Here is a 27,632-nt window from a genome sequence, read left to right on the forward strand (position 1 = left end):
AATTACGTCTTTTTACTTTCCTCTGCTTGATAATGTGGTTGAAGGTAAATCCGAAATGGCCCCATCAAAGAATTAAGAAATGTACAATTTGAGTTATTGAGAGGCAATCTCCTTATTTAATACTCTTATATTTCTATATATATTTCTTATATTATATATAAGGCTGTGATGGTACATTGCTAATTAAAATGTGTGCATTCTTTCATTAACTGCATCATTCACATTTAATAAGCACACAAGTGCATTCCTTGCACTGTATTTTAATCTCCATATGTGACTTTTTGTGTCAGAATGATATAAACGAGTGTGTGGAAAATAAGAGCATAAGATGTATGTATTGCAGCAAAGGAAGACCCAAAATATCACACATTGCACATTAAAGTCAGGTCCACGTCTGGAGAGGTGCATCTTTAATTTCTTGTTTCTTTGTAAGATCTGGTTGCTAAGTAGGCCTCATTTTGCAGCTCATGTCATCCTGACCTTCTCATTTCAGGAGGAACTTCTATTGAATACCCAGAATTCTAAAATAAGCTACACTTTTGACTTACTGTACACTGAGGCAAGGGATTGTGGGTAGTCTCTATGTCCAAAGCCCCTCAGATCTGATTAATTTCTGTGCACCTCAAGTGGCAACTGAAGACCATCTGGGTGTCCTCTGGTCTCTGATATTCAGACCAAAGAGTAAAGATCCTGGAACAACATTGAAATTTGGGAAGTTAGGAATTAGGATTTGTTGGGGGGGGGGGGGGTGGTGGAACAAACCTGACCCTCAATGTCTCTCAGCAGTGGCTTCCCCAGCCCCTGTAAGGTTAACCAATCAGGTATCCCCAAGGGGGCGGGACCGGCATGGGGAGACTTCTGATTGGAGTTCACTGTCGCTCGGCGTGACAGGTCATGGAAGCAGCGCAGGGCACAGGATCCGATTGCAGCGCGGGGACAACGCCGATGTCAGTCACGTTCATAAATTCCAGCGTCGCTCGCGGTCGCCGGCGCAGTGTGTGTATCTGTCCGTTATCCGATACAGGGGTTTTACAGCGGCTCTAAATAACACTCTCCGGCAGCTCGGCTCGCATTTCAGCCGAAGACAACAACTGCGAGGCCCGTTGAGGGCTGCGAGAAACTTCTGAAACAGAACTGATGTGTCGGGCAGGCGGGCACGGCGGCATAGTGGTTAGCACTGTTGCCTCGCAAGCAGGAGGTTCTGGGTTCGAATCCGGCTCCGGGTCCGACCGGATCGTGGAGTTTGCATGTTCGCGTGAGTTTACTCCAGGCACTCCGGTTTCCTCCCACACTCAAAGACATGCATGTTAGGTGCGCTCCTGCAGTTGCCCTTGACCAAGGCACTTGCCTCAGAACTGGAGTTGGTCCCTGGGCGCAGCACAGAGAGGTAGCTGCCCACTGCTCCTAAGTAACTAGGATGGGTCAAATGCAGAGGACAAATTACCCCACGGGGTTCAATAAAAGTATCTTATCTTATTCTGTATAGTATGTTGTTGTTTTAAGTTGACCAGCTATATGAATTATATGAGCTATAAGAATATAAAGTATATGTTTCCAGTAATCAGGACTATTGCTACGATTTCTACTATTGCTACTATTGCTAGCAATTCATGAAATTATGTTTAAAATATAATGCAAAATTTATTTTAAGAATAGGCGGGAGTAACTACAGCAGTGGTGCATTCTGGGACGCAGAATGGAGTCTTGACTGTGGCGGTGCTGACTGAAGCTGGGAGTCCTGCCAGGTGGTATGTGATTAGCCTTTTATCACCCAGACCCGTCACTACTGGTGGGCCTAAGGGGACTTCCCCCCCACCCCTTCCCAAAAAAAAACCATATCTGATCCTTTTCATATAAAACCACAAAAGCAATTCACCTCCCCTGAGGTACACACACAAGCTAATTTTAGACTTCACTTCTCTGTGCTGTAGACAGGAATTTGAAAGACAAGAGAAGGCACTCATAACTGTTTTTTTTTCTCCTACTATTAGAAAGACTAAGTGAAAGTTATCACATTGACTTGATACTATAATTGAAGTCACATATTTGTTTTATAATTCTGTCTCATCAACTCAGTGAAAACGTAAGGAAACTGAAACATTTCTGGTGCACAGATCTGCATGTCCGTTCTGGACCAGTGTGCATAGAAAAAACCCAGCACAATGAAATACTGCCTAATTGACCCACTTTCTGCAAGAATATGAAGGATTTTTTATTTTTTTTAAATAGAAAGGTAGCTGTAGATACACTGGTCTTTGGGCTATGTCTTAACTAAAACATGTTCAGGCTGGCACAGAGGGAGAGAAAGACAGAGAAAGAGTAACAGAGCAAGAGAGAGAGAAAGAGAAGGAGAGAGAGAGAGGGGGCAGAGAGAGAGAAAGAGTGGGAGAGGAGGAAGAGAAAGAGGGGAAAGAGAGAAGGAGAGAGAGAGGGGCAGAGAGAGAGAGAAAGAGAGAGTGGGAGAGGGGGAAGAGAAAGAGAGAGAGAGAGAAAGAGGGACAGAGAGAGAGAAAGAGAGAGTGGGAGAGGGGGAAGAGAAAGAGAGAGAGGGAGAGAGAGACAGAAGTAAAGGGAGAGAGCAAATATAAGCATTCTTTAAGGGAGAACTGCTGGCCTCCTGCATTTTTCAATCATGTCTGAAGAGTTTGTTACAGAACTACGACTGCCAGGCGTTCAGCTCCACAACTGCTACAGAACATTTCCTTTAAATTGTTGTTGATTATTGTTTTTTTCAGTCTAATTAAAATACATAATATATTCTGTTTACAAATAGCAGGCTTACCTGTCCAGGGTGTATTCCTGCCTTTCGCCCAGTGCATGCTAGGATAGGCTCCAGCAACCCCTGTGGCCCTGCCCAGGATAAGTGGGTACAGGCAATGGATGGATGGAATAGCAGGCTTTGGTATGGTTATGTGGTATGAAGGTGTACGCTTGCTTTGCTGCACCAAGATACTGGGCTGTGCACTTACAAGGCTCGATTGGGGATGAGGTGGAAACGCTCTGAAACAATCTTTCAGACACTTTATACATAATTAATACAAACCTCATGAAATAGCTCTTATTCCTGGAAAGGGATGGAGCTTAATTCCGTTATTAACTGCACAATAGAATTACATTCACCATTTAGCTGAAGTCACTTAGAGAAGTGCATCCCATACATTAAGCAAACGCTCTATGAGCAAGAGTCTCAGTCACATAAGTGCCACCATAAATGTGTTTGCTTGAAGACCAGTGAGATAAAGGAACTAGAACTGCTAGTAACACATTTCGACTCTGGTGACAGAGTGGGTGGTGTACAGGACTGTATATTGAAATGGATATTGGAGTCCCTTCAGTACAACAGAGATATGAACCAATAAGAAATGTTTTTTTTTTTTATCCCCTTCACCCCAAACCACTGAACCCCAGGAATACGAACCCATCTTCTATTCTTCCTTCCATCCTTCCATCCTTTCCTCCATCAGTCTGACTGGTGTGTGTCGGAGCACCTCCTGCTGGTTACTTTTTCGGACATTTTCTTTTTATATATATACTGTATATATAGCTTTATGAAAAGCCTCGTAAACAGAACAACTGCTGACAAATAAACATGGCTTGTTAAAAATGTATAGACGTCAAAGTTTCTTGGAAACGCACAACATGAAAAAGATGTATCAAGTTCATTTTAGAGTAATACAATGGCATTCATTCTTCCTTGTCAAATGAATGCACACATAAATAATTTCAGAAGTATATGAATTAAAAGGTTAAAAAAAACACTTCTCACTTATTTTGCTAATTTACTTTTTCTTGTAATGTTTAGTGAAAATGGTTATTAAAACCCACAATTTTCAAGGAGCACTTGGTGCCCTCTGGTGGTGAATGTGAGTTAAGCATTGAAATAAAACTGGCCCATGACTGCATCTATTATACGAGACTCGACACATTGGCTGATTCACAGCTAAGCTCAGGACTCAGATGAGATCTTCAACAAAGACATACGGCCAAGGATTTCCACTGCGTGACTGATGCAGTGTCTTTTTTCTCTCAGATTTATTCCAAATTTAATCTTTCAATTCATGAACTTCATTATATTATGATGGTCTTTGTCCATTCTTCTGTGTTTGCATGTGTGTGTGTGCATTTAACGGGTGCAACACAACTCTTTTAACACAATTGTACAGTACAGTGACCACTCAATTTAAAGCAGCATCTGCTTGTAAAATGATACACGCTGCAATTTGCTGGGAACTTGGATCGGCAAAGTCATAAAAACAGTTACTTAAATAAGAAACAATATACCCCCATACCTTCATCACCTTCCACAGTGCAGGTGCGTGACTGACAGGGAGGCAGGGCTCTCTGGTCCTGCATGGTGTTATTTTTAGCCCAGAAATCTCGAGTCCTTAAATCTCCTCTCGGTAAAAATGTCCTAGATTCTACAAATAGCTTAACAGGACCAGCTTTCTCCAAACTTGCTGAGAGAAGGTCCCAAATACTCACACACACACGCGTATATGTACATAGATGAAACAACAAATACTGCTGAAGTTCAAACATTCATTTTCCACTTTAACACATTTAGAAAAAGAAAAACTAGTTGTATTTTTATTTTATTTTAAATAGAGCATTGCTATATGCATTGTTTGTGGTGATTTATTTAATTAGATGATGAAGTAATTCATTCTGAGCCTTGTTCTTGATTTTGTAAGCACAGTTAGTGATGAGAATTTTTTTTATATCTACAGCATCATCTAGTGGCAATAGGATGTATTAGGGAAACGGCATTGGCAGTTATATTATATATATATTAGTATATATATATAGTATATATATATATATATTACAGACATTTAGCAGATGCCCGTATCCAGAGCGATTTACACAACCTTTTTACATAGCATTTACATTGCATCCATTTATACAGCTGGATATATACTGAATGCAGGTTAAGTACCTTGCTCAAGGGTACAATGGCAGTGTCCTACCTGGGAATCAAACCTGTGACCTTTAGGTTACAAGACTAGCTCCTTGCCCATTATACATTTTTCAGAATCAATACATATTTCACATCACTATCAGCTGGGTAGATATGTCTATAATTGTGCATTTTTGTTTTAGTAATTACCTATAACAATTTCTGAAGAATAATTATATTTACAACAGCCCCTTGCCATCCTCAGCAAAAGCACAAAACAAGAAAACCTGCTTTAAACAAAAGCTGTTTGGCACAAAATACATTTTAAAACATTTTTTAAATAATTACTAATGATCACCAATCAAATTAGACCTCAGAGTAAACAGCCCAAGACAAAAAAAGTAGTTAAAAGGCCTTTATTTTTGTTTTAATAGTTGATAACATTTATGATAAATCTGTACTTTTTATATTTGACATATATTTGGTTCCCCTGAATGTCTGGTACAGTGACGTTCATTAATACCATGAAGCTGGTGGTGACTTTCTGTGAGAGGAACTTTTCAAAGTGACCCCTCATGGGGTTAAAACATGCTGTCCACACAAGGTACAACAAGTGACAGGTATACACACACGCACACACACACACACATAACGACACGGAGACAAGACAAATCAACTACAGGGAACAGAACTGCCCTTCGTGTTAAAGAGAAGGACCTGAGAAAGAGAGAGAGATAGAACCGGAGAAAGAGAGAGAGAGATTAAACTACTAAAGGGAGACAGTAAGAGAAAGCAAACAGTTCTTTGGAATTTTATTCTACAGTGACGACAGAAGATGTTGGAAAAGATGGAAGACTTTTTAAGCGTTTTTAAGAGGAATCGACACGTTTTGGCAGTAGGCTCTGAACAGGGATCGCTCTAGCAGAACCAGGGATCGTTTCAGTGCGAATCCAACGGAGGGCCGTCCACAGCACGCCGGACGGACTGCGGTTGACGTTATTGTGTGCACATTGTACCGCCAAGGTACACAGCGAAGAAGCTGCAGAGTTCTCCAGAGCCTTTTAATTCACCCAGAGAAAAAGCTCAAATGTTTCGCTTAATGTTCCCGAATGTGAGCATTCCCACATTTTGTGCTGACAAAGTGTAACAGGATGAAAGCAAAAGCCGAACTATATATAGACTTAAAAACGTGTATCTTATCAGAAACGATGGCTAGCAAAACAGACATCTGATTGGACCCACGAGCAGTACGCTTGAGATTAACAGAAAACAAGAATGATGGCATTTAAAAAAAAAATAAATAAATAAATTTAAAAAAAAAAATTTTGTCAAAAAAACTTGGATGCAGAAGCTAGCTCAAAAATAAAAAAATAAAAAAACCATGCTGATATTTCACTTTTAGAATATTTCTTTCTAGCTTAACTAATTTCAACGTCTGAGGCCTCAGGTATATATTTTATCTAATAAAAATAAGTATAATCTGTGTTATCACACTACCACACTAGCAATCCCTTTATAAATCGTATGTATACATCCATACATGCATAGAGACAGGACACACATACGACACGCCCCCTCATTCATACCATCGTCTGGTGGAACAGCTTGTGATGTCATTAAGGTCTCGTATTAACGCGCGCGTGGACATCGAGCGAACAGACTCCCATTCAAAACTCAATTCTGATGCAGACAGCAGGTGCCGACAGCCACCTGATCAGTCCATTACATGCTGACATAATGAAATTATCGCACGTGACCACTGGGCTCAATCTGCGCACAGAACAGCACCAGGAACAACCATTTACTGATTTAAAATGAATCAAGAGACTGCAGGAAACAGGAAGGGTCTCTTTCTGTGGTCGGTTTTCATCATCAGAATTTTTGCGTGTTCTTACAAACTACAAAGTAAAATGTGCCCCCTCACTGGTTATGCTAACAGATTTCACTCCACCTCCTCAAATTTTTGCATTTCCAAATTTTGCCGTCAGGCATAGGACAGCAGCAGTGGAAGATCCTTCCTGTTGCAGCAGTTATGTAATGGCACTCTGCACATACAACTGCCCTCTTTGTGTCACAGAGCCGCATATAGTGCACAGAGAAGTGAGAGCGCAGGTTAAAACCACCGCATTCTCTTCATTCTGTCCCTTTGCATGCAACCTGGCAAGAACAAAAATAAATTCAAACGAGAAAGAAATGACAGGGCATGATTGAAGCATTCTGCTTGACGTGGCGTACCGAGATACAATACAAATAAAACAAAAGGCTGCCATAGCAACCACCATGGCTGGCATACTAAAATGATTGTTACAGTCTTTAGTTAATCACAAGTTAGTTAATGAAGCAATAGTTAATTAAGTTAATAACGTATTTTAAATAAGCTCGTTTCAACACGTATGACCTCTGAGCTGTCCCTGCTCAAACTTTTATGGCTTTATTTTTTAAAATATTAATCGACAGTCTGTATACACATAAATACTGTATATGCACACCTGGAGTTTAGTCAAAAGCTAAACGTGGCATGTAGCATTCAATAGGAAACTGAAGATACAGAGAATTTATACAGTACCATAAGACCACAAAAAATACCAGTTCTGTAGATTATACAAAAGGGGCTCCAAGTTTGGTGGGTGAAAAGTTATTTTTCTTTTTTCACGTTCTAAACCTGCACCTAGATATTCCATTCAGAAAGATTTTAAAAGAACTCTGGGTTATGGCAAAAAGCACCAGAGAACACAATTATATATATATGAAACAGTAAATCTATAATCACTGACCATTACTTTCATAACTGAAGTAGTCAAATTCATGTTGCGAATGATCAGTATTGGCTTAAATACAACGGTATGTCAGTTCTGCAGTGTACAATGATGCATGAATGATCTGTGATTGGGCGAGGGGAAAAACCACATTGAAGTTTAATCTAGGAAATATAAGATTATAGACAGATCCCTTAAATGGCATTTTAGCTTGGAACCCCTTGTATATAAGCAGACATTGTGTTACTGTTGTTGTTGTTGTTTGTTCGTCTGCATTGCAAACTGTAAAACAAACAGGAAAAAAAAAGCTAATCTCACAAAATATAGCAGACATGCTACAATATATCCCTAAATGAATTCACAGAATTACACGACACTCTACAGTAGAGGTGAAGACAAGGTATGCATATAATTATTATATATGAGTATTTTTGCACACTGTCTCACCCCCAGTCATGAAAAGCACTAGAAATGTACAATAGGAGAATAACTGTTTCTCCTGTTTATTATCAAAATGGCAAATGACACACACTTGGACAAATATATCTAATCTTCCTTAAATCATGCGGCTATTTACATTGTTGTATAGAAACATGCACTATTAACAAATTTTTTAAATCTATGTACATATTTATAATCAGGGAGGGGGAAAGAGGGAGAGAGAGAGAATAGAAAGACTGAGAGAGAGGAGAGAGAGAGAGATTGCTTGTTTGTAGGTTTCCTTTCAGTATTTGCTTTGACATCTGAGTCTAGAATGATGTGTAAACTGAAGTACTGACACCTTCAGTATTAATTGATCATTTAAATGAACAGAAAATGCACCTATTCTATTTTACAAAAAGGACCCATCCGTAATAATAGTCTATCACAGTCATGAGATAACTACAGTACAGAGTCCTTCCAGCTTCCAACTTATCGTATTTACAACCTGGTCTTGATTATCTATATAACACGGTTTTGAACTGTTAACCAGTGGCAAGAACTGGCTACCTGTGTCTTATTGTTACCTTGGCAACTGGCTGGGACACATTACGTAACAGAGAGTGGCAAAATAGACCATGTTCATATGAGAACAAATCAGTTTGGTATCCACAGGAAGAAAAAAAAAATCATCCTCCTTTTCACCAAATAAGTTCAGGATTAGGAGTGGATATATACCTTCAAAAATATTCGATTTCACATATATTTAAACAATATTTAAGCTTATTCATAAAAAAAGTAAAATTGTACTTTTTTTTTTGTAAAGGGTGTTTCTCTGGTCTGTACAGTAATTGATGGTTGATGGTTCACACAATGGTTAAATGATTCATGTGTTTTTATAAAAATGTGAAAAAGGATTAAAAATTGGATTTAAACTATAAAAAAAAAGATAGAAATGGGAGCATTCAGGAATCTGATGAACCGTTAACCAAAAGCCTGTGGCACTCACTCCTCACGGTCCATATTTTCTATTGTATCAAATAAAAATGATACGATATGAATGGTGAACATGAACTAATGACTCATTATCTGTGGGTGGGATGCATCAGCTCTGTATGCCACACAGAAACGCGTGTTGGAGGGAAAGTTTTTGGCCCCAGTCAGTCAGTCATTCCAAAAATAAGGACATGACTGTTTCTCTGTTGTTTGTTTGCAACTTAATGCAAGCTCGGTTGTGCTATTGGCTTGTAGCGAGATCTACACAAGAGCACTGGTGGGAATGATATTGTAATCACATAAAACGCTTGAAAAATAAATCTTCAAACTGGCAGTGTAAGACTTGGGCTTCCTGAATGAGAATTATTTTTTAGTCAAGGACCTATAGAAAGGGCAAAAGGCATTTTTACTGGTATACACGTCAAAGGCAAATTCATGGGGAGCTGAAGTCTGTATTTTCCCCCAAGAATGAGTCATGTTCTTTGTGTTAAAAATGATTAACACAAAGAGATTTGGGCTTTTAATGTCTTGTTCCAAGACTGTTAAGTAGAATTAAAGACAACAACAGTAAGAAACATAGAAACAGCAAGTGCGTGATGGCTGAACCAATGGACAAGAATTCCTTGGTCCTAATTCCACTTGCCCAGCGAGGGACTGCCTCTCGCACTTCCTTGCTTTGAAATCAAAGTAAAATTATTTCTGAATTAATGCCTTAATTCATTAATTAGTGGTCAGGTCCTGTAGTTGATTTGGAGGCATCACAACCACAAGTGGAAGATTTGCAGGCAGTAGAGCGGACGTCTAAAAAAAATAAAAAAATGCAACATTGGCAGACATCTTATGGTTATGTCCATAAGACAGAGATATGTTTGGCCTATCATTTGGAAGATATGTTTCACCAATAACATGCAAAATCAAAGGTAAAAAACACACACAAATGTCTGCTGATCCCCAAATCTTCTAGAGTATATGTATGCTATGTGCTTACATACAGTATATCACGCTTTTTAAATGCTCAGTCATGTATGAGGTGAGCTCCTAAACCAATCACGCTTTCAATAAAAAATATATTTATAAAAAATGAAACACTATTACGCTAACACCATACACTAAAATTGGTCACCGGGGCATGCCATTGCAATATTGCTCAAGAATACACTGTGGAAAATAAAACAATGATCAGAACAGTAACAAACAGAGGCAATGGGTCAGAAAAGAGGACATGGACTGTCCGGAAAGCCGAAATGTAAAAAAAAAAAAATAACCGACATTTTAACGAGATCCTGATCACCACTGGCTTCGTGACCGGTTCATTTCACTGAAGTTAACCACTATGAAAATGAGATCGGAGCTCTCTAACGGGGTAATTCCAACAAAATGGTCTAAGTCCCCCCCCAAAAAAATATTGCATTTTGAATTCAAAGTTATTCTGCTTGTAACTTTGAGGCTAAAAACAAAAATTAAGAAGACAGTGGGGAGGGTCTCCTTTTTTTTACTTTAAATGCCACACGTTTAAATGTTAGTTTCTGTATATAAATAACCTCTGTGATTAAGACACTGGGTGAAAAGAAGAAATAAGTCTGATGTTGTCACCCGGGAGAATCCGTAGATGCACTCGGCTATATTTTGTCTTTTTCTTTCATCCCGTCTCCTGCTCAACATCAGTGTTGGAAACGAAGAATAAATTCCAGAAGAAATACGATGGAATTGAGATGGTTATGTCTTTGGAATTCTCACACCCCTACAGCTAAATAATGACACCGTGACCCTTCCTGAACTGGTAAATTAAGAGGAGCGACAATATAACTTGAGAAAACTACTTCACTGTAGTTACACCTTGTGTCTCACCCCACCTTCGGCAATTCATTTTTAACTATTCATTGTTAACCTTCTCCCAATTCCAACAGACCAATGGTTGTAAACTGGCCATTCTCAGAAAGCACAATTTCAACTATAAGTAGGTGAACATATGTATACCCATCTCATCCTGATCACTGTATACTCCTCTGTACATTTCATAAATGAAGTTACAAAATAATTTGATATAATAAAAAAAAAAAGCTGTGATACATCTTTGTCATTACTAAGTGTCTACGTTAGTTTATGTTTTTCTTTTATCTGACCATGTCTGTAGTGTTGACAGTCCAATGAATGGCATGCAATACGTGGTACTTGGTTGGTTCAGAGTTTGCCGCGGAGGACGGGTTACTTCTTGCCAGCGAGAGCTGCCAAGGTGGCGTCCACTTCCTCCTCGGGTTTGAGCGGGTGCCACTGGGCGATGGGGCGACGGGGGTTGGCCAGCATGTCGGACCAGTGCCGAAGCTCCGTGCCCGTCGCTTTGCTGCCCACGAAGATCTTGCCGATGGCGTCGTTCTTCCCGATTTTGTCGTAGTCCAGCACGGTGACCACCGCTTGGATTTTCTGCAGGCACGCCCAACAAAGACGACCGCTGTGGGTTATGCTCTATCAACGCGGTGGATTTATGCTATATGTGGGTTATGCTATATGAACGTTGTGGGTTATGATATGATATACCCTGTGGGTTATGCTATATGAACATTGTGGGTTATGCTCTATGAGGGTTATGCTATATGAATTTTGTGTATTTATGCTATATGAACGATGTGGGTTATGATATGATATACCCTGTGGGTTATGCTATATGAACATTGTGGGTTATGCTCTATGAGGGTTATGCTATATTAACATTGTGGGTTATGCTCTATGAGGGTTATGCTATATGGATTTTGTGGGTTATGCTCTATGAGGGTTATGCTATATGAACGTTGTGGGTTATGATATGATATACTCTGTGGGTTATGCTCTATAAACGCTGTGGGTTATGCTATATGAATTTTGGTGGTTATTATATGATATACCCCGTGGGTTATGCTATATTAACATTGTGGGTTATGCTATATGAACGCTGTGGGTTATGATATGATATACCCTGTGGGTTATGCTATATTAACATTGTGGGTTATGCTATATGAACGCTGTGGGTTATGATATGATATACTCTGTGGGCTATGCTATATGAACGCTGTGGGTTATGCTATATGAACGCTGTGGGTTATGCTATGATATACCCTGTGGGTTATGATATGATATGCCCTGTGGGTTATGCTATATGAACATTGTGGGTTATGATATGATATACCCTGTGGGTTGTGCTCTATGAAATCTGGGAAATGCTAGGATGATGCAGGGAACTAATGTTTTCGTGGGAGATTCATGGCACCATTTACCAAAGCTGCAGCATGAATTAATGATAAAGCCACGGGGAAATCATTTATCATTCATACCTAATCGTAAACTATGACCCTGATGACAAAAGGCTTTGGCAAAACTTTATCATGGGGTATTTAAGTGGTTTTATAGCAGATTAGCGAAACTTCACACACAGTCACCCACAGTGTGAGTTGGCGCATATTTGTATATTGCATATTTCATCCTCATGCATTATTTTAGTCTCAGTTGTAAATCGCAGAGCACTTTTCACCTCGTTAAAAATGTATCTGAATCAATGTATATTCTTTACCCGGGTACGTACGCCACCCTGGATAAGACCATCTAAATACAAACATTTACAAGCGTGTATTTTGCTTATATTTAAGCAAAACATGAACGCTCCGCCTTCCAGCGTACAGTACGCACCTGCATCTGCTCCAGGGGGATCTCGAAGCTGAAGGACTCGTTGTAGTAGGGGTTCAGCGTGTTCTTCTTCACCGTGGTCTTCTTCTTCTTCAGCCGCTTGCCGTTCTGGAGCAGGTGGATCTTCACGTAGGGATCTGCACGCGCACCAGGCAGAACAGAGAGAGAGAGAGCCAGCGGCGCTAGTTCCCTTTTTCTATTCGCTCCCATTAGCTACTCGTGTCACAGGGGCGACATAGCTCAGGCGGTAAGAGCGGTTGTCCGGCAGTCGGAGGGTTGCCGGTTCGATCCCCGCCCTGGGCGTGTCGAAGTGTCCCTGAGCAAGACACCTAACCCCTAACTGCTCTGGTGAGTGAGAGGCATCAATTGTAAAGCGCTTTGGATAAAAGCGCTATATAAATGCAGTCCCTTTACCATTTACAGAAAGAACACTTCTGTTTCCTCGGTTACTCACATTCCGCCCCTCATTACCGGGACTCTAATTGTGTGATTAATTAAAAGCAAACACTCCGTGTGACCTTCAATCGCACACTTCGTTGGCCCCACCGTATAATTACGAAAGGAGAAAGCGCTCAAATTCTTAAAAATATGAAGCAAGCATCGATACGAAGCTCTCTCTCGGAGCACAAGTTCAGAAGACATCCCTGCAAATATTTGAGAACATACCATATTGGCTGCACCTGATAATCACAGGGTTCAGCTGAAAAATATGGTGTTCACATTTTGATCAATACAATAGATTTTACAATAAATCAAACCATAGTTTAAGAGGCCTGAAACTCCAATGTCCCTTGGTAAAACTCCCACTGATGTCACCCGAGATTTATTGCACAAATCTTGATGCAGACATCATCAAAACAAAACTAGAAGCATCTTCCTTTGAACCCCAAGATGGACCCTGCATGCTCACTGAGAGATACTTTTTAATGTTTGATAAGTAGATGTTTTTAGAATTAATATTATGACCTCAACGGTCATTTAACAATGCAATTGTTAGTCATCTGTAAAAAAAGTCTAAGGTAAGTGGAGGCTTATTCTAGTACCCATTCCCAAATCAAAAGTTCCAACAGTCAAGTAACATTGATCATTGTTTACTTTAGCCATTGGGCGTATTAATATAGACTTTGGTTTAGTACTCTAGATTCTGCTGAAATGATCAGTAGTGAGTAGCTGCATACTTCTAGGTTCTGCTGAAATAGCAGAGCAGTGAGTAGCATCAGACTCAAGGTTCTGCTGAAATGACAGAGCAGTGAGTAGCATCATACTCTAGGTTCTGCTGAAATGATCAGCAGTGAGTAGCATCATACTCTAGATTCTGCTGAAATGATCAGCAGTGAGTAGCATCATACACTAGATTCTGCTGAAATGACAGAGCAGTGAGTAGCATCATACTCTAGATTCTGCTGAAATGATAGAGCAGTGAGTAGCATCATACTCTAGATTCTGCTGAAATGATGGAGCAGTAGAAGGTAGCATCAGACTCAAGGTTCTGCTGAAATGATAGAGCAGTTGTGGGTAGCATCATACTCTAGGTTCTGCTGAAATGATAGAGGAGGTGTGGGTAGCTTACTGTACCTGACAATCCGCCCACGTCCATCTTTTTCAGGTTCTTGGCCTCCAGGATGCAGATGGTGAGTTTGCCGGCCGTGGGGACGTAGCGGAGGGAGATGCAGATGTCTCCCAGCTTCTCCGGCTGCGGAGGTAGAGGTCGAACGGTGAAAGAAGGAAGGAAGAGTACGTAGCGCTTCTCTCTTTCTCTCTCGCGCGCGCGTTTCATCTCGCGCCCGAGCGCACTCGCTTGCTCCGCGTACACAAACCGCCGTTAATTAAGTTATTCCAGACATGTTTAAAATTAAAATAAAAAAATAAGTTTTGCATCAACCCTGCATAAATATTCAATTGTAAAGGGAGTCCTTGTGTATTCATGTACACACACGGAGGAATCTCATTAGACAAAAAACTGTTCAAAACTGTTCAAATAAAAACGCCTTCCTCTGAACCTCAGTTAAAAACCATTGAAATGCAGATGGTTCTAATTGACCAGTTAACACTAATCTTGTCATTAAATGCAGTTTGAATGCCTTAAGGGGTAATAAAGAGGGGCAGAAAATAAATCTGTCAATAATGAGAAGACAAGTTTAATTAAATTATGAGTTTCATTACAGGACAGACAGTGAATGTCTGAAAGCGCTTCTATTAATCATTTATAACTTATCCCATCTCCCAGAAGAGTTATAGTTCAAGCCCTGCTAAAATACGGTGTGTAATAAAATCTCGTCAACAACAGCTAATTGTTTTGATCAAATCCACGATAATAACTTCATAAAACAAATTCAGTGCGTACGGGAAAGAATGGGCTCGACACTATACAGCTTTAACAGGTAGAGATATGAAATGAGATGATTTAACCCTTTAAGGTGTAAGATCACAAACATGTGATTAGAATGTCTCTTACCCGAACATTCTAATTCTGATGTCACAGTCACTAAAGCAATGTTCTAGAACACTGACTTAGAATTTTTTTTTTGGGGGGGGGGGGGGGGGCATTCCCAAAAAACCTTATTCTTCAAAGGGTTAAAGAATAAAAGCTAGTGCTGTATGTATTGTCATCAAGTAATGCCATGTTTTCATTGCATACCTCCTCTTTTTCCACACTCTCCAGATCCCTCCATTCCTCAATGGGCTGGCCCAAGTCCACAGTGTTCATGGGAATTTTCACCTCGCCGATGATGTCGTGCTTGGAAAAGCGGTCGAAATCGTAGACGGACATCACCAGGGTTTTCCCGCCGAGTTCTTGATATGGAATCTGAGAGAAGAGCAAGGGGGGGGGCGAAGGGGGAGCTAAAATAAGAAGAGAGCTTTCTGTTTCTTTTATGAAAAAACAAACAAAAAGAAAACAAATCAAGACTTACATCCCCACACCCACATTTAAGGGAATCAGACAGAATCGTGTCCAGACAAGATTGATATAATCAATTATTCTTTAGGGTGCTAATGCACCCTGAAGCTACAGTGTGCAGTATTGAACGATGTCTCACAAGTGTAATTGGAAAATATTGGACTCATTCATCACGGGCAGCAAGAAATAAAAAGAAAGACCAGAACATTCAACTCATTAATGATTTTCTGTGAGAGTGCCCGTTTGCTTTTTTCTTTTCTTTGTGTGCTTCGGTCTATTCATACTGTACTCTCTCACTCTAGGCATTTACCAGACTGCACATGCTTTACATACCATTTATTAATAATGTTGGACATCTACTGAAGCAAATCAAGGTTAAGTACATCATTCAAAGGCACTGTATAATGCGCCAACTAGGAATCAAACCTGCAGCCGTGGAGTTAGAAGATCAGTGCTCTAACCATTACACCCCGCTGCTGCTACACCCAAGGGTTGATATTAGCAAGCAGACTGCCGCCCGGGCTAGCAATTAGCCTAACTTCTTTCAAGCCCACCTCTTTTCCCTAGCCTCCCCTTGATGTTTGTCTTCCCCCTCTCACACCCCCTCTTTTTGTTTCTCTCTGAATTGTATGTTTCATTGTATGTATGTATGTATGTACCATTTATTGTAAAGTGTCTTTGAGACCATGAAAAGCGCTATATAAAATAAATGTATTATTATTATTATTATTATTATTATTATTATTATAACTGAGCATGCTCAGCTGCCTGGGCTGCTGCTGGGTTAACAGCTTTAGTTTTGTTAGCTTTCCAATTTGTGCCCTGCGCGTGTGCGCACCTACAGCATCAGTGGAGAACGGCATCATATTTCAACTTGCGTTCATCTTACAAATGGTCTCAGTTGCTCAGGTGAGAAACCCTCTCAGACGCTCAGCTACGTCACCTTGAAGATGAAGGTTTCGTTGAACGTTGGATTCAGCGTCTTCTTGTGAACCTTGGTGTCAAACTTCTTCTTCTTGTCGGGCAGGATGAACACCTTGACGTACGGGTCAGAGGTACCGCCCGTGTCCATGGAGATGAGGTCTGCGGCCTGCAGGATGCCCACCGTCAACTGTAGAGCGAGGAGAGGGCAAAGCTCAGGTCAAAGGTCATTGGTCCGGAATTTAAAATGAACGTTTCAAAGTTCTAGAGTCTAGAGTGCATTTCAATTCAGTTGAAAAACTTTATTTATCCCCAGGAGGCAATCGAAAAGAAGGCATAGTACAGTAAAAAACAAAAAAACACAAGACAATATACACACAAGGACCTATACTGTGACCGTATCACGGTACAGCACAGCCTCTCATGCCGTATTGCTTAAGCAGTTACCGTAATGTTTCTGCATTGCACTGCATGGTTTTCATGAATGGAGAGGCCAGTCTGAGGAAGACCACTTCAGACCGTTAGCTTTCATTTTAAGCCGGGATAATCATTCTATAGCCCTCTGTTGCCATAGTAATTATCGGCAAGAGACCTCCGTGAACAAAATACAGCTCAGGGCCCTGTTTCACAAAGCAGGATTACTGAGTTAGCTGGATAACTGGAGTAAAACCCGCAACCCTCCCAAATCTGTAACACGGACTGAAGTGCAAAGAGCTGTCCCGGGTTTTATCCGGCCGCCTCAGTAATCCTGCTTCGTGAAACGCCTCCCCCAGGTCATGTGCCTCACGGCCTCTGCCAGACTCACCTTGCCTTCCTGGAAGTCGTAATCCAGAGAGAACTGCAGCTTCCCCAGCTTCTCCGCCTCCTTCTCCTCTTCCTCCTCCTTCTCCTCCTCCGTCTGTCCCGTCTCTGCGTCGTCGTCATCGTCGTCGTCCTGTAGTTTCTGCGGAGGCCCACGGGCAAAAAAAAAAAAGAGGCCGTCAGAGGTCGGCGGGGGGGGGGGGGGGGGTCAAAGGTCGCGCCGCACTGTGACCTCATCGCAGCATGCCATTGAAAGGAAGCGCCGCGGCTAGCCGGGTTTTGGGCCGCAGCACTTACCTGCGGATCGCACGGCCAGCAAAAAAAAGCACCCATTCGCGCTCGGACGGCAACGCAACCATTCGGAAAGAGCGACGACGTTCGCAAACGTGACTTGAGCTCACACTTTCCCGAGGTGACACATCTCAAGCGGCTCGCTCAGGCGCTCGAGTCGTACTGCTCGTGCTCAGGGTGACGCTGACCTGACACCCAACCGCCACCGCCAAGCGGCGGCTTCTTTTTTTCGAGGGCTCCGTTTTAGGGAGACGAGCCCGTTAGCATCGAATCGTGTGGCAGCCGTTTGTACAGGTCAGCAGAAAAAGAGGCATGGAGAGCAATTTGCATGCTGGTCAGGTAGGGAGAGAAAAAAAAAAAAACAGCCAAATATATTAGTTCTGCTGACGCAGATGCAGCGAACGTCGTTAAGAATGCATATCAGATTCTCCTGGTCATGTGACTGGCATTCATTCTCAGGTAATGATGTGCCACGTACATTTACATATGCCAAAATGCAGATTCAAACCAATTTTCTTGATTTATGGTAGGAATATGTGCAATTATTCAGTTCTGATAAGAAATAAATAAAGGAATATATCTTCCTCTCTGTTCGGACCCACTGTTATGTAAATTGCAGACTATTCAATTTGAGACTAATTGCTAATGCATCATTTCTTTCTGAGCAGTTTTGCTACATTCAATGGGCCTTCAGCGAATTGGAATCCGGCGACTCAATAGTGGTTGACTTATAACGGGGCATTTCGCGAGCACCCAGCTTGTGCCCTGAAAGAATCCCGTAGAGTGAAACATTCTAGAACTGCCATTGTCATGGTGACGCGAGGACCCGTTCAGGCGTTTGACCTGAGATTTAGGCGCAAATAAAAATCCAAAGAAGACAGCTGGCAAGGTCGCACTGAAACTCGGCAGTGCCTATCTGCGAGAATCATCCCGGATGTCTAAACCATCCTTTCCGGTTCAAACGTTAAGTAGACTGTGGAGTCCTCCACCAACACAGATTGAGTGTGTTTTTAAACCAGCGTGCGCGTAGCAGTCGAGCGAGATAAGGGCGTTTGTCAACGGCCTCCATGGGTTCTTTCAGGCAATCTCAGAAGGAGCTCGGCGCGGCGCGGTGGCTGAGTCCGTAATGTGTGATGATTCGACGGCGTTTCGCATGCATCAAACATCCAAGCGTCATATTCACACTCCGTCATGCTTGGACTGTGATTTATGTTATTCCCCAAGGAAGTTAAAAAAGGACTCCAGCTTTCCGTATTTGTTCAAATAAAACATGAAAGGGCGCAGGACATTAGTCCTGGACACCAAAATAAAGGTAGAAGGGAAAAACCGGTTAATTAAAAAAAAAAAAAAACCCTGGATACCATCTATTTGTGCTGTGTTATACCCTAAAGGTACTTAGAAACAAATGGTTTTGAAAGTCTTTGCACTTTAACTGGATTTAGGAGGGCTGTCGCTACAATTTTACCCCTTATGTATCACCTTGGAAAGTCATTTTCAAGTCAAGTCTCAATCATTCCTCTATAGCTACTTAAAGGGCACATATGGTTGCTTGTATTCAAAAAACAAAATTAAGTATTTAGCCAATTATGATTAATCTTCAGCATTATAATTGTGATAAAGTAGATTGTTCTCTACTACAATTGGATATAGACAAAAACAGATCTTTAAAAAAATATTTATGTGTTACTGTTAAGCACTTTTTTTTTTTTTAACTATCGAGTCAACAAATAACCAAGCTTGCCCCTTAAGTCATGCATTCTGATGGTGGTTAATTGTGCATTGCTGGTTGCTCTCAATCATCCAAAACTCCAACCTTGGGGTGAGAGTTTCAGCTGCGTACTCAAATCCTCAAAAAAAAGAAAGAAAGAAAGAAAGAAGGAAGGAAAGAGGGAAAGAAAGAATGAAAAAAAAGAAAAAAAAACTTGAATAAACTTCCCCAGGACAAAACAATCTTTGCGCCCAATCATAAAGTAGCGACATCTCTTGCTCGCGTTCATGAAACCGCAGGGTCTGAGTTTGCAAGAACATGGCAAGTACAACTCTCTGTCCCACCCCCCCCCCCCCCCCCCGCAAATCCCCCACACACACCCACCGCCCCACTGCCTGCACTTACACCACCCCGCCAGAGAGTGGCGCTGTGAGCTGTCCACCTACCGTAGAGCAGAGATCCATGAGAGTCAAGAGAGACGGCGCACACACAAGACAAAGAGTAGGAGGAGAGCAGAGAAAGAGGGAGAGGTTGAACTCATGGACACCAGTGAAGAAGACACAAGAGAGGTAGTCAACACCACAACACCACAGAGCTGAATAATAACACACTGCTGAATGATTAAGTAAAATAAAGTTGTTTTTTTCAAGTGAGACTTCAGGTTTTATTCTGATGTAATTCAGGTTACCCAGGTGTGCTGGTGTTATGGACCAGGGTAACCACAGTGGGAGAGTTTGGGGTGCATTTTGAAATGATGGATTTTATTCATTTTGTGCTTATTGCTATTTTAATTTACCAGAGAAATTCTCAAAGAATTGCGCCATTCAGACTTTGGGAAAAGCATGCGCTCTCGCTTGTGTGTCTGAAAGGACGTACAGATGCCACAGTTTAAAGTGTGAATTCATTAGCTGTTGATGTTCTGCAGGGGGGGGTTCTATTAATGACACCAGCTAGAAAACACACTTGACTGTGGGCACATCTCATATTTAAAACTAATTTCTCTCACGCCTTCTTTTTACGCCCCCATCCCCGTCCCCCCCAGGTCCAATGGAATAAAAATGATCCATTATCCATCATCATACCCCACTCACCAAAGCAATCAGACTTTAATTGGTAAAAAAAAACTTCCTCGAAAACAGTCCATTACCCCCAAACCCATTACATTTCCCTCTGAAACAGAGTGTGTGATTTTTCAATCGGGTTCCAAAAGCACAGGAAAACACACAGTGGCTCACATTTATAACAGAAAGGCACTTTCCGAGCAGATACAGTTGGAAGAGGAGAGTGGGCAACATTCCTAGTTTATTGTCTGTCTGCTGGTCCACAGACTGTGTGAAGCTGGTTAGATAACGCTTTAAATGTTTAATCACTGAAGGGCTTCTGATTTCAAGAAGACAAGATTTTGTGTGCCAGTCACTATTTTATGGCCAAGTCTTTCCAATCATGCCGTGGTTGCTTTAATAGTTTTTGCTTTTTGTTTTTTCCAAAACATAACAAAGCATTAGACTTGATATTTAAAAACTTGGGTTTTCAACATGGAATCAGCAGAACCCTGGGGGTCCTTGGAGATACTGCCGGGGGTCCCTGACTTGATGTGCAATGACTATGCATAGATTTGGGGAAATATTTTTTAAAATATAACCCTTTTCAACTTATGATTCAGGTTCCCCTGAATGCCTTTGGGTCTGGATGGGGGTCCCTGAATTTAAAAAAAAATGTTGAAAACCCATTATTTAAACAAAACTTAAATTTGGCCTTTACTCTTTGTAATAAGTTAGCTGTTTGAAAAGGAAACCCACAGCGACTGTCCAGTTAGATGCACCAAAACCAACAAGTAAAATCCCCTTAAAAGGCTGCAAAGGCTTTTAGTTCATCCAACCAAACACTCACCCCGGGTTCCATTTTCACTCCAAACAATTTTGCCTTATTTTTTCTCAACTGCAGTTTTCAGCGGAATCTTAGTTTCCAACGGTTACTCTTTTCGAGCTAACCCGATGATACAGGTCCTGATTAAATGAAAAACCGTCCTTAACTTAAAACTAAAACTTAAAATGCAGACATTTGTTTTCTCTTCACAAAAGTTAATTTTGTTGAATTCACCTAACTTGCCCAACAATGTTTGTGGAGAAATGTTTAAACATGAGTATTTAACATGAGTAAGAGTTGAGCGAAATAAGGGGTTACACAGGGTGGATGAAGGGATGACTGGTGTGACAGAGGAGGAGTGTACAGTACCTCGTCCCCCTTCATATTTTTCATGTTGAAGCCACCCTTGTCCTTCTTCCCTTTCTTGTTCTTCTTCTTCTTGCAGAAGCACTTCTTGATGATGCAGAAGCAGCAGGTGAGGATGAGGAGGGCCGCTACCACGGCGATGGCGATGAGCGCCCACGAAGGGACTGCAGACACGACAGGGGGAATTTTTCAAAATATCAGCGCTATGTTATCTTTTGTGTGGTATGAGGGAGAGGACAATTTCAAAATATCAGCGCATTGTCTTTTGTATGGGATAAGGGCGACGGGAATTTCAAAATACACACGTGTTTTCTTTTGTGCGGGGTGAGGGAGACAAGAATGTCAAAATAACAGCGTGTTGTGTGTATGGAGTGAGGAGGTTGTTCCAGTGGTCTTTGGTATGCAGTTTTGTATGTCGCTTTGAATAAAAGAGTCTGCTCAATGCAATGTAAAGTAAGGAAGATGAGAATTTCAAAATATCAGCGTATAATCTTTCATGTGTGTGTGGTGAAGGAGCCAAACCTTACAAAATGGAGTACTTCCAGAGCCACTCCTGGGTTTTTCAAACTAACACAAAATATGAAAAACGCTGAACGCAAACCGTCCCTCTGAGGCCGGGCACTCACGCGGGATCTTGTCGATTTCGTTCAGGAACTTGCTCTTGATCTCCTCGAAGACGTCGTTCTTGCCGCCGGACCCCTGGGTGGAGTTGTCGGCCACGGTCGAGACGGCCACGGTGGGGGGCACGGTCACGGCGCCGGTACCGGTGGGTTCTGGGCCCACCATGGCCTCGGGTTTCTTCTTAAACAGGTTCCACTTCATGATCGACAGCTAGGCCACACACAGACTCTGCAATGAAATGTGCGCACACACACAGAGACACACACACACAGACACACACAGACACAGAGACACACACACACACCCAGACACACACACACACACACACACAGACACACACACACACACACACACACACACACCCAGACACACACACACACACACACACACACAGACACAGAGATACACACACACACACACAGACACAGACACACACACACACACACACAGACACACACACACCGACACAGAGACACACACACACACACACACACACACAGGAAAAGGCATGGTAAGAACTAAAGCAGCAATTTAAATAAAATTTTAATTAAATGGGAGGAGCACACATTTTCCTTTATTTGCCTGAGCATATATATTAAAATTGGCCAAAATGAATATGTAACAAAAATTAAGCCGAAAGAAAAAAAATACTGGTATTTCACAGCTTTTAGCTTTAATGTCAATGAAAACTCCATTTTGTGTAACATGAACTCGTTGGCAGTTACACAGAGTGCCGGACTCAGGAGACAACCCAGAGAGAGCCCAACTGCCATGAATGATGGAAGAATTCAGCCATGGAAAGGATGAAAGGGAATATCTGATTGGAGGAAGAGACATCGCCCTTACATGAAAGGGGATTTATGATTGGATGAAGAGACAAAATCTTAAAGAGTCCAGGGAAAGACATCCTTTTTCATTCCATTGAGGGGTGGGGTAGGCTGGGGTGGGGTAGGCATTAATAATTTAGCAGGCAACGGTACTCTTGGATAAACTCTTTCATAATTCAAAAGATGAGGCCAGTCATAAATGTACTCCCTAAGAAAAAACCCTTGTCAGAATGCGATGTTGATCCATACGTCAAATGAGAGAGAGAGAGAACTTTACTGCACTGAGGAATGCGTCAGAGACAAAATGGCCGCCGGGGTGGGGTGGGGGAGAGAGGTGTTGACAGAGTTAGGTGACAAAAAAATAAGTAAACTGAAGGATGCAGTTTATTTTACAGCTTCTTCCTCATACACTGCTGGTCCATAATCATATATCACTGCCTTTTTTGGATTTCCCAAAATATAAAATGGTAAGATACGTTGTTTTCCCCTCAATACACAGATAGCTCCAGCGTTACATAACATCCATTTCAAGTCATAAATCATCCCCCCCCCCCAAAAAAAAAACTGGGTCTGGTGAGAGACTGTTTAATTTCTTCGCTGTTAAAAACGGGGAATACAAGAGCATTCAGAAACACAGGCAGAAGGCAACGTCTATATGAAAAGCATCGCTTCATTAGTTCTTCCGTCATCTAACTTACGTTTTCATCTGTGAATATTTTACTATGCTTTTTTTTTTTTTTTTTTTTTTTTTTTTTTTTTTACATTAGCTTCAAGAGATGCTCTGCTCAAACAGCCGTGCGAGATATTTCAGTTAGAACCGCTTAGCTGAAGTGATCTGAAAGGTTATTAATGCACCACTGTGAATCTTCTGAATACAGCACTCAGTGAAGCTAATAACAGCACAGGGCAACCACCACCACCGCTTCCATTGACTTGTGCAGCTGAGAAACTTCATGCTGTGATGTTTTCATAAATCATTTAATGCTACCAAATTAAGAAAATATGATTTCAGATGTAGTATAATAGTTGACAAGTGTTAAGAGAAAAAAAAAAACGATAACATCATGCATTCTCAAGACTGCATTGAATCACATTACTGGCATTTGGCAGATGCTCTTATCCAGAGTGACTTACGAGAAGACAAGCGCATAAATCTGTGTGTGTGTGTGTGTGTGTGTGCGTGTGTATCGCTGTCCCCACCCAAACTCCCCGAGTCGTGTGTCCTCACCAGGTAGCAAAAACCTGTATGTGCGTATGTGTGTGTGCGCGTGTGTGTGTGCATGTGTGCATGTGTGTGTGTGTGTGCATGTGTGTGTGCGTTACAGAGCGGTTGAGACTCAAAGTCAGGTTGAGTGAAGAACTGTCCCTGAAGGAGCCACAGAATCAGAGAGCCTGCCTCACAGGATCAAGAACAGCAAGAGGCCCATCTCTCTCCTCACAGCACCGCAAGGATATTTTTAAAGCACCGGGAGCACGGAGCAACTTCCTGTCAAACACACTGAGTAAGAAATGGAGTTCCCTTTTCAGCAAAAAACATCATCTCTATACCAGCAGAATGATCTTTATATTTTTCCTGAAACTGTTTTTATCAGTAACAGTATGCATCTACTGTATGTGAGCTTAGCAGGAGTACAAACCAATATCTCATAAAAAAACAAGACATACTAACGCAGTAAATTTTATCCGTGTTAAATCAGCTCTTACAGAGTACATGTGGTCCCTATTGGACTCATACTGCATTCACTCTGTTAGAGTTAAAGTAACACTGGACAATTTATTGTGCACATCTGTCTGTCTGTAAGCAAGACTGGCACAGAAGTATGCTGGATTATTAAACATTTTACTCCCGACTCACAGTACAAAAATAAATAAAAATAAAACAAATAAAATACAAATGTGCCCGCCTCTCAATGTGTGCTTTGTTTTAATATAAATTATAAATTTAACTTATGCATAAATATTTACGAAAGATCTTGTAGCCATGGCAACTGATACATATCGTTACCCCTCCTTTAAAATTGACACAGAACACTCACTGCGTGTCTAATTACCTGTGTTAATGGTATTAGCTGTCATATCTTGTAGTACCTGTCTTCTGAAAGAGGTCAGCAACGTCTGCTTTAAGACACGCACTGCAATACATATTAATAATGTGGTAATGACTTATTAATTGATACAAACTTCTAGATTTTAACATATATATATATATATTTCTTTTTTACATGTTTGCCAAGGTGGTTCACTTAGAAGTCTTTAATCAAAGAAGGACTGCGGCACTTCCTGATCTTAAGACCACAGGACGGACATTTTGAATTTTGATCAGGGTCACACCGGCTGTTCTGAATACGACATGGCCACTGGAGCACGGCACCGCCCTGTCAAACGTGTCCGTTAAAGAGCGGCCGCTGGTCGCAGCTCAGCAGGCCCGCGCCGTCAACGACCGTCAAAAGGAGAAATGTAGTCCGCATCGCTAAAATAACGACGGAACCCTGCACCTATAAATAAATAATAATAATAAATGTCTTTAAAAAGCGTCTCGTAGACCTATGGTTCAGAATGCAGTCAGCGTCTGTGGTCGTGACCCCGCCTCTAAGTGCTCGAATAACTACGCGGTAATGCAGCTTAATGTTGCTGATAGAGAAGTAATATAGCTCAAGAGCTGATGGCAAAGAGAATGAAAGATTCATGAATCTGAAATATTTGAAATACGAGTGCCCGTCCAATCAGAGGGGACGAGGCCGGGATGGGGTGGAATTGGCGGCTCTGATCAATATTCAGTGAAAGACGGAGGCAGGATTTCAGTGCTGCGGGGGCTTTTAACCAATAAAGCTGCACCAGCCCCTGCTTTTAATGCTGAATTATGATTAAAATGGCTGCACAAGCACCCCCTATACCACCCATCCCCCCCCCCCCTCAGAAAAAAACCAAAGAGCACAACACTGAACATTTTGACGTCACTTTCATTTTGCTATTCATAAGTCAGCGGTGCTGAGGTGACCTTCTTTAATGGAAGAAGTTAAATCAGGGATTCAGGCTCACGTCCAATCTCACGCAACGTGCCAAAAACCAAAGTCAAACACGTGCCTTTCCTTTCGTTCACCTTTCGTTCGTTTCACAAGCGAAACACATTTCGGCAGCCGCATTGCCGAACACAAAATGCAGTAAAGCACCATCTAGGCCAACATCCACGGGCGTCTGATTTACTCTAAATGCGCCCCCTGTACCAGGGAAAGTGTTTTAGCTGGATCTATTTACCCAGCCTCATAATCAGCCTTCAGTGATAGTTACAATCTGACCTGCAATGAGGTTTTCACTGTAGCACATTTAAATTCAGGCATTTAGCAGATACTTTTTTATCTGGAGTGACTGTACACAGCGTAGGAGATTTTAACACGCAATCCAGCACAGCCGAGGTATTAACTGAAGCACTTCTGCTTACGAATCTCGCTGAAGCACCGCGTGATGTGCTCTACCTGGGAGTCGAACCTGCAACCTCTAATTGCAAGCCCAGTTCCTAAACGTTTACACTCTCCTCTTACATCATTAGTACTTCTCATCTTCAATCGTATCTTTTTTTGTAATTTTTAAAAATGTATTTTCCCCCTTTTTTCTCTGGGTGCTGTAAGTGTGCCATCGCAGGAAGTGATCGCACACTTCAGCGTTCCTGAAACGCTGACTCCAAAAGTCTGAAACATGGAGGGAGAAAAAAGTAGAGGAAGAAGGCCGACACAGCTACTTGGCGCCATGGCGATGTTTTCTAAGCCAGACCGCTGTTCAAAATGATCCCACACGGCGTGTGGCTCCGCTCCTGACAAAGTGTGCTCAGCGCACGGCAGTGCGGCGCGGCGGGTTGCTGAGGACAGCCTCTCTCTTCCAGCGAGGCAGAAAGCTGGCAGCAGCAACGTGAGGCGGAACCCAAACGCGGTCGGACATATTTCTGAGGAGGTCCACGGCTGTCAGCAACATAGCAGAAAATAAACAAACAGATAAATAAATAGACAGCATTTCAAAGCTGCACAGTAAGGCAGTTATGAGCTAACTACACAAATATTCAATTATAAATCGTCATACGAGGAGTCAGTCTGTTTTATGATAAATAATAATAATAATTTAATTATCTATAATTTAAGTTTCCTCAGCCTCCGTTTCCTCAGTCTTCCTCTGTATAACAAAAGCTTCACATTTTTTTGATGTTCTTCTGAGGAAAGGAAACAAGGTATCTGAGAACAAAGTGATGATCAAACTAATTCATCAGTTCAGAGGCCCTTGAAGGCCTAACTGACAAACGGTTCAAACGGTTCCCCAGGTGCGCCAGCCTCACCCCTGAATTTTAATGACTGAACCAGGCGCTCACAAGTCTTCCGCTGCCTCTTACTGTCCCGAAAGCAACTGAGAGCCAGACCTGAAAGGCAATACAAGCACCGGGAAAAATCGATCGGATTCAGATGGTCGGTGCTGCATGGCAAATTATCATCTCCGAGAGTGTTAGTGGTCAGAGAAAACACGGCAGTGACTCCAGTTGAAAAGAGGGGGGGGGGAGAGAGAGAAAGAGAGACAGAGAAGGAGGGAGAGAGGGAGGGAGAGAGAGAGAGAGAGAGGAGGGAAAGAG

At 41.7% G+C, this 27,632-nt stretch overlaps 1 protein-coding gene across 4 annotated transcripts in view; it reads right to left on the reverse strand.

The window, feature by feature from the left end:
- Positions 1 to 5,298: 5,298 nt before the first annotated feature.
- LOC118211384 (synaptotagmin-2-like) overlaps positions 5,299 to 27,632 on the reverse strand; it is a 65,295-nt gene continuing 42,961 nt past the window's right edge. For 3 of the 4 annotated variants that reach the window (XM_035388558.1, XM_035388557.1, XM_035388556.1), the window contains 8 exons: positions 22,202 to 22,424; positions 21,579 to 21,739; positions 17,349 to 17,486; positions 16,566 to 16,733; positions 15,362 to 15,529; positions 14,299 to 14,416; positions 12,727 to 12,860; positions 5,299 to 11,490 (listed from right to left, as the gene is read on the reverse strand). In XM_035388558.1, coding sequence (XP_035244449.1) covers positions 11,275 to 11,490; positions 12,727 to 12,860; positions 14,299 to 14,416; positions 15,362 to 15,529; positions 16,566 to 16,733; positions 17,349 to 17,486; positions 21,579 to 21,739; positions 22,202 to 22,397 — 1,299 coding nt within the window. In that variant the 5' untranslated portion in view covers positions 22,398 to 22,424 and the 3' untranslated portion in view covers positions 5,299 to 11,274. The remainder of the gene's footprint in view (positions 11,491 to 12,726; positions 12,861 to 14,298; positions 14,417 to 15,361; positions 15,530 to 16,565; positions 16,734 to 17,348; positions 17,487 to 21,578; positions 21,740 to 22,201; positions 22,425 to 27,632) is intronic. The other variant, XM_035388559.1, reaches the window with a different exon arrangement.

Source organism: Anguilla anguilla, chromosome 13 (genome assembly GCF_013347855.1).
Source record: "Anguilla anguilla isolate fAngAng1 chromosome 13, fAngAng1.pri, whole genome shotgun sequence".
Taxonomy (NCBI): Eukaryota; Metazoa; Chordata; class Actinopteri; order Anguilliformes; family Anguillidae; genus Anguilla; species Anguilla anguilla.